Source organism: Bombyx mori, chromosome 3 (genome assembly GCF_030269925.1).
Source record: "Bombyx mori chromosome 3, ASM3026992v2".
NCBI classification, from domain to species: domain Eukaryota; kingdom Metazoa; phylum Arthropoda; class Insecta; order Lepidoptera; family Bombycidae; genus Bombyx; species Bombyx mori.
The window spans coordinates 3,437,388-3,452,830 of NC_085109.1; the positions used below are offsets into that span (position 1 = coordinate 3,437,388).

At 39.5% G+C, this 15,443-nt stretch overlaps 2 protein-coding genes across 3 annotated transcripts; one reads left to right on the plus strand and one right to left on the minus strand.

Moving 5' to 3' along the window:
* The first annotated feature begins 2,916 nt into the window (after window positions 1–2,916).
* Window positions 2,917–12,218, plus strand: LOC101738481 (PAT complex subunit CCDC47). Its single transcript, XM_004926246.3, has 11 exons — window positions 2,917–3,236; window positions 3,929–4,071; window positions 4,503–4,603; window positions 4,939–5,043; window positions 5,436–5,610; window positions 7,019–7,152; window positions 7,824–7,982; window positions 8,833–9,023; window positions 9,933–10,086; window positions 10,680–10,814; window positions 11,988–12,218. The coding sequence occupies exons 2-11, from the start codon at window positions 3,936–3,938 to the stop codon at window positions 12,090–12,092; spliced, it is 1,395 nt and encodes a 464-aa protein (XP_004926303.1). The 5' UTR covers window positions 2,917–3,236; window positions 3,929–3,935; the 3' UTR covers window positions 12,093–12,218.
* Window positions 12,219–13,680: 1,462 nt separating this feature from the next.
* On the minus strand, window positions 13,681–15,236 carry LOC101738609 (uncharacterized). Of its 2 annotated transcripts, none has more exons than XM_004926247.5 (2): window positions 15,093–15,236; window positions 13,681–15,006 (listed from the first exon to the last, which is right to left on the minus strand). In XM_004926247.5, exons 1-2 carry the CDS (start codon window positions 15,117–15,119, stop codon window positions 14,536–14,538), a joined length of 498 nt encoding a protein of 165 aa, XP_004926304.1. In that variant the 5' UTR covers window positions 15,120–15,236; the 3' UTR covers window positions 13,681–14,535. The 2 variants fall into 2 exon arrangements, with proteins under 2 accessions (XP_004926304.1, XP_021203748.1); XM_021348073.3 differs by having other exon boundaries at window positions 13,681–15,003; window positions 15,093–15,214.
* Window positions 15,237–15,443: the final 207 nt, after the last annotated feature.

Sequence of the window (15,443 nt, forward strand, 5' to 3'; positions counted from 1 at the left end):
TGACGCCCAACCCCGGACCAGGCCAGAGCCCAGTCGGGGCCATTGAGACGGCGAGATAGGGTTGACAAAGAGCATCTTACATACAGTATCATTTTTATGTCAACCTTATTTATAAATATATTTTTTTTGGAACGCCAATATAAGTTCTTGAGTCAGTGCATATGAGATGCATTCACGGTTTTTGTAAGAATACTGTTACTGACTGTTAGAGATTATTTTTTTCTTCAAAATGTTTCTCTAGCAGCACTTCAGAATGATCGTACAATGTCCTTTAAATATTGGTGTTAACTTAACTTAACTAGAGCGATCGGTGATATGCCATTCATACGAATTTACAGTTCGTAACGGATTTTTGAGAACACAGTTACGCAATAAATAAGAATTCGTTAGCCAGTTCTACATCATGCAAAAATGATTAGTAATTAACTGTTTTTGTTTTTAAATTAATTAGTCGATATATATTATGTTCTATTGGTTTTTAGCGGATAACGGTTTGTACAGTTCTATTTTTGTTTGCATGTGGACGCCAGTGTGCTTAGTGCGAGTTTTTTAACGTTTTCGATAGCGTAAAAGTGAGCCAAATTTTGTATGCAGTTGGAACAGCGCCCCTAGCGGCAAACGTACGCGAATGATCCCATTCCATACAAATATGAGCTAACTTTTACACTATCGAGAACGTTAAAAAACTCGCACTAAGCACACAGATGTGTCGAAACCTTTTAAACTTACAATGGGAATATTGCCACTCTTCTTGAGCCGTGTGACAGTCTCAAATGTACCACTTCTCCTGATTTGAAAGACGGTATCGTCGTGTTGTGCGGTTAGAAGTTCACCGGGATATCTTTTAGACCACGACGACTATTATGGTTTCATCATCTCTGGCTGCTGTAGTCGACGTTGATGATGCAGTACGCACCGGTTTTAAATGGATTGCAATAACCTTACTAATAAAAAGATAATGGTAACTGTTTGGTAGTCTCATCATCATCATCATCATCATCTGAGCCTGTCTACTGTCCCCTGCTGAACATAAGCCTCTCCAACTGACGTGCGGCCGGTCCGTTGTCACCTGCATCCAACGTGACCCAGCAATTTTCACCAGGTCGACGGTTCATCTGGTAGGTGGTCGTCACACACTGCGTTTGCCAGTACGTGGTCTCCACTCGAGGATCTTTCTGCCCCATCGGCCGTCCGATCTTCGCGATTGGTGGTCTCAGCATGTTGTTATTCACTATAGCTGTGCCGCACTCGGAATAATAACAAAACTTGCAGTGAAACAGCCCCGACCCATGAATCAATCTTCACCAAGATCTTATTGCTCCAAGATAACGCGAGACCTCATACAGCACGAATTTAATTTAACTTAAAATTTAACTCTACAGGAATTTCAATTAGAAACCATTCGTCACCCACCGTATTCGCCAGACCTTGCTCCAACAGACTACCATTTTTTTCGTGATTTCGACAATTTTCTACGCGACAAAAAGTTTTCGTCCAGGTCACGTGGTTCGTTCTTCAAATAAAAATTTCCAACACGAAAGAGTTTAAATCAAAATCGCACGGCGCGTTCATTAGCAGTCAAACCTCCAAACGCAACATTGATATTGCGAGCTGTTTCTGCAGCGTTAGTTCCGCGTCGGAACTCGTATTCAGAAATTACTCGAATTTTCGAAGTATCCATCTTTCTTGTCTAAGCTGAATAAAAAAAACAACAGAAAGTCGATAGGATACATAATTAAAAGTTGCACATTATTTAAAAGAAGAACCTCTTATTTGAAAAAAGTTTCACTCACCATCAGGTGGGCCGTATGCTCGTCTGCCTACAAGGGCAATAAAAAAAAAACTTTAACCCCTATTATTATTATTTTTTTAATTGCCGTTAGGCAGACGAGCCTACAGCCCACCTGAATGAGTGGTGAGTGGTTACCGTCGCTCATGGACGTCAATAATACTGGGGACAGAGCCATGCCGCTGCCTACCGTTTAATCCTCTCCGCAAGCCTCGTTTGAAGAAGGATATAGCGCTCGGGAAACACCGTGGAGTTGAGCTCATTCCAAAGCCGGAAGGTACATGGCGAAAAAGATCTCTGGAAAGCACTGTGGCTGAACGCAGTAGTTCCAGGTAGTAGGGATGAAGTTTACTCCGGTGGCGGGCGGTGCGATGGTAAAAACGAGATGATAGTATCATCTTAAAAAAATCCTCAATGCACTCCCCATGGAACATACGGTACAAAAAACAGAGAGAACCGAAGTCCCTTCGCAGACCCAGAGGCTCCAAACGATCCGTGAGAATGGGATTATCGACGATCCGAACGATCCTCTTCTGTATGGAGTCTAAAAGTCTAAAACTAAATTAAAACAATAAAAAAACAATACAGCTAACAATGAAAGGTATAAAAAACTACCTTTGTACGGCCATTAATATTTTTAGTTTATTCGCACCCCTATTTTGCTAAAACAAAGTGCATGTAAAAGAATAAATAAAGGTAGGTAAATAAAGGCCGTTAAAAACAAATTATGCACTGGATTTTGAAAAGTATGTAGTCATTATAGCTTAATCATATAACATAAGCATACATACATAACAACATAGCTTAAACAAATAAGACGCCGAATATAATCGTAGCTTCTCAATTTATATTTAAAGTTATTCACGAGCGATTAAAGATCAAACTTGAGGACCAAGGCCGTGAATTCATTCGTCCATCAATGCAAAAAATATATTTATGAATTGTTTGTTTAATCAGTCATTAAGTATTTCGTCAGTTTTCAATGAACCATCAATAAATTGCCGTTACATTATTGACAATTATTACTGAAGAAGTGTAATAACTCAGTTGGACTTAAAAGATAAGTAGCCGTGTTCGTAAAAAAATAAACATGTGACATGAGTGACGTGACACGGTGACATTACTATTGCTGACATTTCATTAGACTGTTTCCTGTGGATTCTGTTGTTCCATCACGTGTTGCGAGAATTTGCAAGCGATCCTATTGGCTATTTGTTGCAAGTGTGATTTTATTTGACCAATAGTGAATAATTAATATGCCAATTTCTTAGTGCTAGAACATAAATCTGACAAAGCGCCTTGTCACTTCGTAAAATCAAAACTATTTTTGATGTCAAATGTAAAGAAATAGGATCCCATGCTTGAAATAATTTATATAAGAAAATATTAACAACCGTTTATTAATGAATTGGTGATTAAAATTAAAAAAGCAAGGAACCAAATACAGGTAATAGTTAGTAATTTTAATATTTTTGTTGCAGGAAAGAATTTGAGATAAAAATGCAAAGTCGGTCATAGTTTTTTGAGTTAGACATTGGAAATTTTACTTTGGTTACTAAATACCTAATTAATAACAAATAAACTTCATCTCAAAGAAATCTGGATTAAAAATCTGCATCAGCACATTATGCAAATGCGTCCAATTATATCCAATAATTTATTTACGAACATTAATGACATAATATAAGATTTGTAACATGATCCATGAATAAAAACACCTTCAATATTGCATTACTTTGCCTTTTTTACATTAATTTTCCTAACCTTGGAGTTAAGATAAATCTTATCTTACCTCCAAGGTAATTATTAGGAAGTTACTTATTTTGTATTTAAATGTTGACTGTCATATGACAATGTTAGAACACAAAAAATCATTTTATGTAGGGTGCTGTTGAAATTAAATTAAAATTTATTACAAAATTCTGTATTGAAGTTAGTAAATACCCTCAACAATATTTTAACTACATTTCAGTAATAAGAAAACAAAGAAAATGATAATATTTTATAAGACCAATTTAAATTTAGGCTAGCTATAATTTTTATGAATATTTTTGACAATGTTTTACTGAATATGTCCAATACTAATTATCCATGTATTTAATTATAAAAAATTCAATGAAATAAAATAATAATCTTCAGGTACAAAATGCGGATAACATTTCTATTGATTGGATTTCTCTGCGGAATACAGTTTGTTTATGGTTTTGAAGACACTACTCTGGAAGATGATGATTTTGCTGAATTTGAACAGTTTGATGCTGAAGATGATACACCCGTCAATGGTATGATAGATGTGCTTGTTGTTTCGTTTGCTTCTGGCATCTAGTTGTTGGAGTTCCTTTGGTTTTCACATGTCGTAAAACAAATGTAAAACGTTAATTTAAAGATCATGAAACATGTAAAGTATCAGAAATATTGGAAATAATATAAAAACAAAAAAAAATGCAAGAATAAAATCTGAAAATAACTTAAAATTAACACAAACACTAGACATGAATCCAGGTGTTTTAATAGTTGGTATTTGTATGTGCTATAGTTATAGTATTGTGCCCCTTAAATTGATATGTTGTCACATTTTTAGGCAGCGGCTTGGCTCTGCCCCTGGCATTGCTGAAGTCCATGGGCGACGGTAACCACTCACCATCAGGTGGGCCGTATGCTCGTCTGCCTACAAAGGCAATAAAAAAAAACATCTGTAACATAATTATTTCAGATTATACAGAAGAAGTACCTGATGTGTTGTCACAAAAAGTGAAACCACCACCTAAAGAATTTGAGGCTGTAGTTGAAATTGAAGACGAAATAATATTAGAGGTGTGTAAAATACACAGACACGAATACATAATTGAACAGAAGGCTCACTAATTATAAGTAAATCATAAAATAAAATTAAAACAACTTAGATTTAGAGCAATTTAAGGAATAGATTTTATAGGTGCTTATTGTAAGAAATGTGTTTAAGTTTTAATTACTATGCTTCGTTTTCTGCTAAAAACCTGTAGTGCACTCTAACCTATAGAGCAATAAGATTGAAACAATGTTATTGATACTTTGACCTACAATATTAGTTAGTGTAAGGTGTTTTAGAATTCGGTTCGCGTTTAGACTGCCTACTAAATAAAATATGCATTGACATTTGTTTATTTAAGGATGAGGACAATGAATTTGAGCATTTCCAAGACCCTGAGGAGTTTGAAGGGTTCCAGGAAACCACTCCTCGTACAATGGAACAACCAAAGATTACTATTTCTAAGGTAAGATAGTGAAAATTTGTCGTAGTTTGTCTAATTTTATTAAATTTCATGATCACAACAAATTTCATATCGAAATGACTCATACTTTTTCCGTACCTATGCTGGTAACCTCGAGCGGTTATGCCAGCTTAACTGGCCGAGTAGGTGAGCTGGCTCTGACCTGAACACGTTGCTAACATTAGCTCTATCAAGAGCAGTGCTTTGCAGAATCTACCACTGGAACACGATACAGTGGGAAGATACGGTGACAAACTCAGTATGCTGTGTGTGAGGATTAGATTGCTCACCGAACGAACGGTTATAAGTTGACAAAATGCCCTCTGGAAATGCTTCACATTTTCTGACAGGTCGCAGGAGATAAAAGCCTCAATAGCGATGAGTCATTGTTCCAGGTTCCTATAACGGCTCGACCTCGCTGGGATGCGTACTGGCTGGAGGGCATACTCTGCTGTCTGCTGGCGTCGTACGCGCTCGCCTATGCCATTGGTCGCGCCAAGAACACGTCTATAGCCGTGAACTTTCTGAAGCTACACAAACCGCTTCTGGAGGAGAATTTCACTCTAGTCGGTACGTATATTTATGTTTTTTTTTTGGTAGGTTACAGATATTAATAAATTGAGACAAACAAATGCGTTCTATATATAGAGTTGCAGAAATTGTGAAATAATCTGAGATAATAAGTGGCTTATAATATTCTCTGTGCAGTGTTTCATATGGCAACGGAAATATTTTGGCAATATAAAAAGAGTAGTAATTTTTACCTTGATAATTTAGAAGTAGATATTTTTTTATTTTAAACTTTTTTTATCTATACTTCTACACTAATATTATAAAGGGGAAAGATTTGTTTGTTTCTTTGTATTGAATAGGCTCCGAAACTACTGAACCGATTTGAAAAATTCTTTCACTGTTTGGAAGCTACACTATTCCCGAGTGACATAGGCTATAATCTTTTTTGAAAAAATTAGGGATCCTTACTAAAACTCCAATAATGTAACCCAAGGTGTAAAAAAATTACCTAAAATATTCCGTACATCACGTGCCCTGCGAAAACTATTGATGATAGAATAAAATAATGTACTACGACTTTGAAGAACACATTATTATTTACAAAAAGTGTCGCGATAGCAAATGTCTAACTAATACAGTTATGCCGCAATAAGTGTTCTTTTATTTAAAAAAATAAAACAACGTCAAATATCGTTGAAATTTTTGTTAAAGACCCAAGCGGAGCCGGAGCGGGCCGCTAGTTACATATATGGGTGAAGTTAATGCCCTTTCTGGCTTTGAGATATTGTTGTCCATAGACATCATAATGTGAAGGTGATGAACAAGGTCTGAGTCTCAATTGTATAGTAGCTGTTCCACCCTTCAAAATGTGAACGCACTGTTACTTTGCTGCAGAAATACGCATCACTCTAATATCAGGCATCACATATCACTAATACCGACTCGGGCTCAGAAGACGCCCGTCCCACCAGTAAACATAGTAGTCTATCTAGTGCACACTATAATTAAAGTAAAGATGTGAAGTTCGTGAACTTCCGGCCAACCTCATGTTGAGTGGTTACCGTCGCCCATGGACTTTAGCAACTCCAGGGACAGAGCCAGGCCGCTGCCTACCGTTAAGTTATCTGGGCATATCTTTTATTGAAAGTACGTAACTCAGGAGAAAGTCTTGAATGCGGAATTGTTAGTTTGATGTTTGGTTGGGTGTGTGTGTGTTTTTTTTATGATTGAAAGATTACTGGTGGCCCGGCGACCTTTCCAGTTTCACCAGGACAGGTGAGCGAGCAAAGGCTCAGCCAGGAGGGATGGGATTTGCTAACAGCTGCCCGAGCGCCTTCGAAGGAGACCTAACAACTCAAGAGCAACTGCTTCGCGAATGAATCTACTACCGGATCGGAATCGCGACCCGCTGCGAAGATCCGGCGAGAAACTCAGCGGACTGATGTGTGGTTGTGTGTGTGTGCAGGCGAGACTGGCGCGGAGGTGGTGAGCGGCGCGGACGAGCGCGGCTGGAGGCGCGAGGCGGAGCACTGCTTCACGATGTGGTGCAGCGGCCGCAGCTGCTGCGAGGGCATGCTGCTCACGCTCAAACTCATCAAGGTAACCGCCGACAGACTTCGCACTTACACTAAGCCGTTTTAGGACATATTGGAATTCCGTTCATTGATAATACCTTGAGACTTCAATGTCGTTAAAGAGGGCGATGATATTTGCCCTATCAGTATCTCGCAGCCACTTGGCACTAGACAGGCCGTCTATACCTAACTTGGGCACTGGGACTTTGAACATTCGTTCTATTAGATTTACATTCTATTTGAAGTCGTCGTGGCCTAACGGATAAGACGTTCGGTGCATTCGTATTGAGCGATGCACCGGTGTTCGTATCCCAGGCGGGTACCAATTTTTCTAATGAATTACGTACTCAACAAATGTTCACGATTGACTTCCACGCTGTAGGAATAACATCGTGTAATAAAAATGAAACCCGCAAAATTATAATTTGCGTAATGACTGGTGGTAGGACCTCTTGTGAGTCCGCGCCGGTGGCTACCACCACCTTGCCTATTTCTGCCGTGAAGCAGTAATGCGTTTCGGTTTGAAGGGTGGGGCAGCCGTCGTAACTATACAACATACCAGAGACCTTAAAACTCAAATTTCAAGGTGGGTGGCGGCATTTACCTTGTAGATTAAAGGACTTAACACCAGGCGGATCGTGAGCTCGTCCACCCATAAATAAGCTATTTTTTTTATCTTAATTCGTTTCGAAACAGCGGCAAGACCTCGTCCACGTGCTGCTGGGCGTGGTGCGGCCCAACCCGGACACGCTGCAGATCCGCATAGAGCTCGGCAAAGACGATATGGATCCCTTCGTGTTCTGTATCGCTCAGAAGAAGATAGCCGCGAAACTCGCCAGGGAAATGCACGATTTGGTATGAAACTTTACTTTAAGGTTTCTTTTGATACCCTCGATGATGAAGTGTGTGTGAACTTTTAAGTGGGTACCGTCGCCTCTGGATACCCCTCCCGACAATGTTTGAAGAACTTTATTCTCAAGTATCAAGAACCAAGTGTTACACGAGAAAATATATCTCCGGAAACGGTTCGTGGAGGTAGTGTTTCCATGTGGCTATGTTGATGGTCTAGTTGTTGATGTTCACAGGTTATTCTAAAACCTTTTTTTTTTAAATGACGGTATTCCTTCATCGTGGAAGCCATTCGTGAGCATTTCTTAAGTAGATATTTTAATAGAAAAACTAGTAACTGTCTAGGATTCGAATACCGGTACAGTCGCATTGTTCGATACGAATGCACCGGGCGTCTTATCCTTTAGGCCACGACGACTTCAGATCACTTAAAGAAATGAGTGATATAAAACTTGAATAAAGAAATGTTTGCGTGCTGTTACAATAGCACCTAATCAAGTGAGAGGTAATCAGGTTGTTGGTGTATTGGTGGTGTATGGTGGTTATTACAAAGACTAGTATCTGTTAGGATTCGAACACCGGCCCAGTCGCATCGCTCCTTATGTACCACAAAGAAACATCAAAAACACACTGAACTAGTCGGGGACGCGAGACCGTGTGGAGCACTTCGTGATTTGTCGGCGCCGCTCGGAGCCGCTTCGGCAAGCCAATCGCGGCACACTTATTTTTTTTCGTTCCATTTCATTTCGTTTCATCGCGTTTGAAATCACATCACAACGATTCTAAACAAATTTCACTTCACTTCAAGTAAATAAAGTTAGAATAAAGGAGTGTTTGCGCGTACTGCGTGGTGCAGAGCGTGTACTGCGGCGAGCGGCGCGCGGGCGAGCGGCTGGGCGTGCCGGGCGCGCTGAGCGTGGTGGCGGAGTGCGCGGAGCCGGGCGCGGCGCTGCTGGACGCGCGCGTGTGCGCCGCGCTGCAGCTGCACCACCGACACCTGCTCTACCTGCACCTCTCCGACAAGTACGCCGGGCCCAAGCACCTCGAGTCAGTATCCAATACTCGCTTATTTTTCAGAATCTTTTTTTTGCTTAGATGGGTAGACGAGCTCACGGCCCACCCGGTGTTAAGTGGTTACTGGAGCCCATAGACATCTACAATGTAAATGCCGCCACCCACCTTGAGATATGAGTTCTAAGGTTTCAGTATAGTTACAACAGCTGCCCCACCTTTCAAACTGAAACGCATTACTGTTTCACGGCAAAAATAGTGGTGGTCCCTACCCGTGCGGACTCACAAGAGGTCCTACCACCAGTAATTACGCAAATTATAATTTTGCGGATTTGATTTTTATTACACGATTTTATTCCTTCACCGTGGAAGTAAATCGTGAACATTTATTAAGTACGTATTTCATTACAAAAATTGGTACCCGCCTGCGGAATTCGAACACTGGTGCATCGCTCGATACGAATGCACCGGACTTCTTCTTCCGTCTTATACTTTAGGCCACGACGACTTAACCTAACCACACTTCAAGTTCTTGTAAAAAAAGTCTGATGCAATAATTATCTTCTTCTGGTTCCATGCCATTCTTCTTAGTAAATTACAATTACAAATATTTTAAAGTAATTAATGAAACCAATGTTAATTTCAATTCATTTGCTCTTCATGATTTTATGATGCTTTGTTTTATATTCTTCAATGTACATCAGAACCCGTCAGCAAATCAAACATATATCAGTAAGATAAACTAAAATATACGTAAATGTACAGCTACCTGTGCACACTCCCCCCACCCCCCGGTACGGCTGAGACAAAGCGTTGACCCCGCACTTTGTATTACATTGCGCGCTCGTACATGCATTGCGTGTCGTGTACCGACGGGCGTGCTTGTGCCCGTCGGTCTCAGAGTTTGCGAATAGCTGAATTACAAGAACGAGATGTCGTGGTCAGGGAGACGGCATCAACGAAGCCCCCGGAGACGGAGCGCGTGATGCTGGTGAGCCTGGCGCTGGGCCCGGACGGCGGCGGGGACGAGCTCCGCCCGCTGCTGCAGCTCGTCTTCTACATCCTCGACAAGCTCAAGAGGTTCAAGCTCAGCAAAGAGGTGAGATAGAGTATTGTTACGCACTCGGGTTCTGGATAAATAAAATCTTACCAAAGTACAACTTATGTATTCAACGCCGTATTCAATTTTTTTTATGTATTTTTTTTTATTGCGTATATGGGTGGACGAGCTCACAGCTCACCTGGTGTTAACATCTACAACGTAAATGCGCCAGCCATCTTGAGATATAAGTTCTAAGGTCTCAAGTATAGCTACAACGGCTGCCCCACCCTTCAAACCGGAAACGCATTACTGCTTCACGCCAGAAATAGGCAGGGCGGTGGTTCCTACCCGCGCGGTCTCTCAAGAGGTCCTACCACCAGTAAAAAGTGTTCTATGAGTTTGCGTACATAGTACATCCTAGTGAGCCAAAATATGACTTCATGAACTTCAAGGGATGTTTCTAACACAGTAACGGCAACATACAACGGTTCACAAATCGTTTGAATGTTTTTTTTTTTTTCGTATTTCGCGAAATATTAAATTTTATAAAGGCGAAGCTTTGCCGTATTTTAACAGCGCAATATATTTTTTTGTGATAACTAATTAAGTAAATAATTCATAATGACATATCCGTCCGTGTGTTGTGTCAGGCGTTGGCTAAGTGCGAGAAGCGTCGTCAGAAGGTGGCGGAGGCCTGGCTCCGGGGGGCGCACGCTGCCAGACAAGAGCAGGCCGCTCTAAGGCGGGAGGAAAAACGGAAACAAGAGAAGGAACGCATACTCGCAGTAAGTATGATCTGAGTATAAAACCCGGTAACCGTACTCGTCGAACTCTCGACAAAGAGGTCGACGTGCAACCTAAACCATGCATCAGCCCGCTGAGTTTCTTGCCGAATCTTATCAGCGGGTCGCGATTCCGATCCGGTAGTAGATTCATTCGCGAAGCAGTTGCTCTTGAGTTGTTAGGTCTCCTTCGGAGGCGCTCGGACAGCTATTAGCAAATCCCACCCTTCCTGGCTGAGCTTTTGCTCGCCCACCTATCCTGGTGAAACTGGAAAGGCCTCCGGGCCATCAGTAATCTGTCAATCATTAAAAAAAATCGGAGTATAATCTGTAGTTTTTGGTGAGCCATATATTGTGGGGGAGATGAAAAGACACGGTAGCTCCAGTTGCAGGTATGTAGTTCTGCTGGAGCAGGATAGGGTTGTTAAGTGGGTGTACCGGAGAAACGCCGCGCCGTAGGGGGGGCCCAAGCACGGCTCCCTGACGCTGTGGAAGGGATTCCACGCGAGCCCCAAGTGACGGACAGGCAAGATGTTGTTGCGCAGCATTCTTTTTTTTTTCTTTTTTTTTATTTATTGCTTAGATAGATGGACGAGCTCACAACCTACCTGGTATTAAGTGGTTACTGGAGCCCATAGACACCTACAATGTAAATGCGCCACCCACCTCGAGATATAAGTTCTAAGGTCTCAGTATAGTTACAACGGTTGCCCCATCCTTCGAACCGAAACGCATTACTGCTTCACGGCGGCAATAGGCAGGGTGGTGGTACCGACCTGTGCGGAGTCCCAAGAGGTCCTACCACCAGTGATTACGCAAATTATAATTTTGCGGGTTTCATTTTTATTACACGATGTTATTCCTTCACCGTGGAAGTCAATCGTGAACATTTGTTGAGTACGCATTTCATTAGAAAAATTGGTATCCGCCTGCGGGATTCGAATGCACAGGACGTCTTATCCTTTAGGCCACGACAACTTTTATCAGGACGAATGATGGTGTTTATTGTCGAAGTCCAAGACCCTAAATCTTACCGGGGTCTTAGTGCAGCATTAGTGGTAGTAGTATACGGTATTTGCTTCCATTGTGTCACCAATCACTCGACTAACGAGACAGTAATTTTTTTAATTCGTAAACTGGTATTGTTCGTATATCTAATGCAATATTGTTTTATAGGAAGACGACCCAGAGAAACAGCGTCGTTGGGAATTAAAAGAGCAAAAGCGCCAGCAGAAACGAAAAACTCCCAAAATGAAACAATTGAAAGTGAAGGCGCTGTGAATAATTTTTAAGCATCAAGTCAAAATGCAATAATACTTATATACAAATATTGTTTTTTTTTTGTTATTATTATTCTGTAAGCGTTAAGCATACTCAGAAAGTGCGAATAAATTAATTTTATCCTTGTTTTTTTCTTATCATTAACCTTTGTAGATTACAGAATGTTAGATTGAGACCTCTTCAACGCCTTTATAATCACAAATAATGGAAACTCAATAAAACGAAAATTATAATGGAAAGAGACAAAAACACCTATATGGAATTTAGCCTGTAAGAGAATAAAAAATACTTCTGAAGGCTTCCCTTTTTTACGGTCCTGAGTTAGTGTGTATAGGTACTGAAAGCTTATCAAGAACACAAAGAGTCATTTTAACAAATGTAAACAAAAATACCAACACTGATTCCGGTCTTATAATTATCAGCTAAGGTGACTGATGAGGCATTTATTGGTGAAAGGTCTCGACAAAGTAGCCTTGGGATAAATTGGTTATTTATTTATTTGTATTGCCCTTGTAGGCAGACGAGGATACCGTTCACCTGATGGTGAGTGGTTATCGTCGCCCATGGACTTCAGCAATGCCAGGGGCAGAGCCAAGCCGCTGCTTACCGATAAGTACTTTCTACAAGCCTTGTTTGAAGAAGGGTATGTCATAGCGCTCGGGAAACACCGCGGAGGGGAGTTCGTTCCAAAGCCGGATGGTACGTGGCAAAAAGATCGCTGGAAACGCGCTGGTTGAACGCAGTGGCTCCAGGTAGTATGAGTGAACTTACTCCGGTGGCGGGCGGTGCAATGGTAAAAACGATATGATGGTATCATCTCAAAAAAATCCTCAGAGCACTCCTCATGGAACATACGGTACAAAATATAGAGGGAACCGAAGTCCCTCCGCAGACCCAGAGGTTCCAAACGATCCATGAGAATGGGATTATCGACGATCCGAACGGCCCTTTTCTGTATGGAGTAAGCGGAAGTAACTGGTATTATGTAGTATTAGTAGAAGAAGAACTAGTATTATGTTAAAGCTTTCCCGTACTTCAAATCGGAAATACTAGACTACTTTGCGTCAGAAATAAGCAAGGAGGTACCTACCCGTGCGGGCTTACATTCTGTTAGCTTTTCTCTTCTCGATTATATGGGTTGGTTATATTTTTTGAACACAACTTTAGTTTTGTTTTAATTTAGGAGAGGCTATTTTTCTATAATTTCAAAACTGATTAAAAGCGGTTCAATAGTGTATCAAAATAATATTTACAGGCTGAGGGTAAGAATGGATGATAATTCACTGGTCTATATTAGTATATTTTGAAAAAAAGAACAATGTGGCTGTTTGAATGTGAAAGGTAAATGAATAAATATTATGTGTCGATATTGAGTCAGCTATGAGTATTCACTCCAGTTTACAATATAAGTTGGAAATTGTCAAATTAAAATATGAGATCACCTGTGAGATAAATGTGAGAATGTTTCTACATATGTGAGCTAGGAGGGTCATTAGAAATATAAGCCTACTTATATACAAATTCAAGCTGGTAACAATTTTCAAAAATAAGCAGGCTGCAGTAATTTCAAACATGAAAATGAATCAAGTAATTTAAAGCAATATTTATTTTTAAAGATCTGTTAATTAAATCATTTGAACAAAATAACAAAATATGTTAACAAACCTGAGAGGTGTGTTTTTAATAAAGATGAAAAACATGAAAAATTACTAGGATGCATCTCAAACTAATAATGGCTCAGCTTTTAAGTGAGATCTCAATGCAGTCTTTAATTATTTGTTTATCTTTAAAATTAACACATCCATAAAGCAAATTAATACAATATTCAAAATGATTTAAGATTTTTGTATTACATGTACATACTTTTTAACATAATTCAAGAAGAATCATTCACTGTATTAACTTCTCTGTTGTCAATTATTTATAGGAAACAATTACAATAATGCTTATTGTAATACAATGTTTTATGTCTCAATATAAGGAAATGTAAATATGTTTATTAAATTATTACTGTATTGTTACATTATGTTAGATAAAGTAGGGACATGACCCGTTTAAGAAAAAAAAATCATACTGTCTAGTAAATCACTATAATATATTCAACAAATACTGAAGTTTCAAAACTCATTAATATTTTGATACAAAAGTATCAATTTGTACTTAAAATTTTTGAGCATTAAATTTCGTCTATGATTTTTCATTTCCCATTAGCTGAATTAAAAACAAATCAGGTTAGAATACATACACAACACATGCAAAATCAAATCAATTACACCAAGCTAGGAACAACAATATTCCACTACTTATTCCCTAACACAAATACACTGATAAACATATTATTTTACATCCTTTAGATCACTTCTACTACTGCTATGTGCTACCACTCTCAGAGTAAATATGACTTGTTGGTTATCACTAAATTCTGAGGTCTTGGTGGCTGATGTCATTCATCAACTTGTAGTTTTTGTATTCGTGTCGAGACACAATCCATTTCGGGGGATGTTTCCGCGTTTATCGGTGGTTCGACTGCTAGATTGAGGTTCTCGAGGGACTGGCATCTTTTCGCTGGACTTTTTATGCAGTCATGGATGTAGCTACTGGTTGATGGCTCAAACATACTGCTTTTGAATTCGCATCCATTATCACTCGGGTCATTGGCGAGCGCATCAGAGTTCTCACTCTTGGTTCTGTGCCTAATGGGCACTACGTAAGGACACAGTCTGTTTTTATTCGTCGCTCTTTTCATGCAGTATCCGACTGTGACGTTTGATACATAGCGCGTGTTCAACCGCATTACACTGTAGTTAGACTTCGTTTCACGTAAATATTCACGCCTCGCTTCAGTTATTGCACTCAGCATGCCTAAATCATGTAAAGCTTTATCTAAATTTTCAAGATTCATGTGGCGAGACTTCTGTAAACAATACAATTATTTATATTAATTTTCTTATTACCATTTATTTCAATCACAATAGTTTTCGTTTGTTTAAAATAACTTACGCTTTTCTCAAAATCATTGCATTTCATCCTGAATTAGATTTAGTCAATAATTGGGAAATATGTGTGAAAAACAGTGAAAATAAACATCACAAAAGTCATAATATTGAATGACACTAAAGACCAGTGCTGCCAACACATAAAAATGTACATCATTTAAAAAATTCTCTCTAATAAGAATACAAAAATGACGAGCTTGTGATATTTTAATTTATTTTTACCCTTAGGGTTTATTTTTCTATTTATTTACGGCTACTGATAAGTGATAACTAAATGTTTAGCCAATCTTAGTAATTAACACGATCAAGTAATTAACAAGGAACTTCAACAATCCTTTCAGTAAAAATATGGAAA

Excerpts from the sequence above, each read along its gene's own strand:
- LOC101738481 (XM_004926246.3), top strand. The coding sequence starts at position 3,936 with ATGCGGATAACATTTCTATTGATTGGATTTCTCTGCGGAATACAGTTT. Across the intron at positions 4,072-4,502 it reads AGATGATACACCCGTCAATG|ATTATACAGAAGAAGTACCT; the intron begins GTATGATAGATG and ends TAATTATTTCAG. Across the intron at positions 4,604-4,938 it reads AAGACGAAATAATATTAGAG|GATGAGGACAATGAATTTGA; the intron begins GTGTGTAAAATA and ends TGTTTATTTAAG.
- LOC101738609 (XM_004926247.5), bottom strand. The coding sequence starts at position 15,119 with ATGAAATGCAATGATTTTGAGAAAAGC. Across the intron at positions 15,007-15,092 it reads GCAATGATTTTGAGAAAAGC|AAGTCTCGCCACATGAATCT; the intron begins GTAAGTTATTTT and ends TATTGTTTACAG.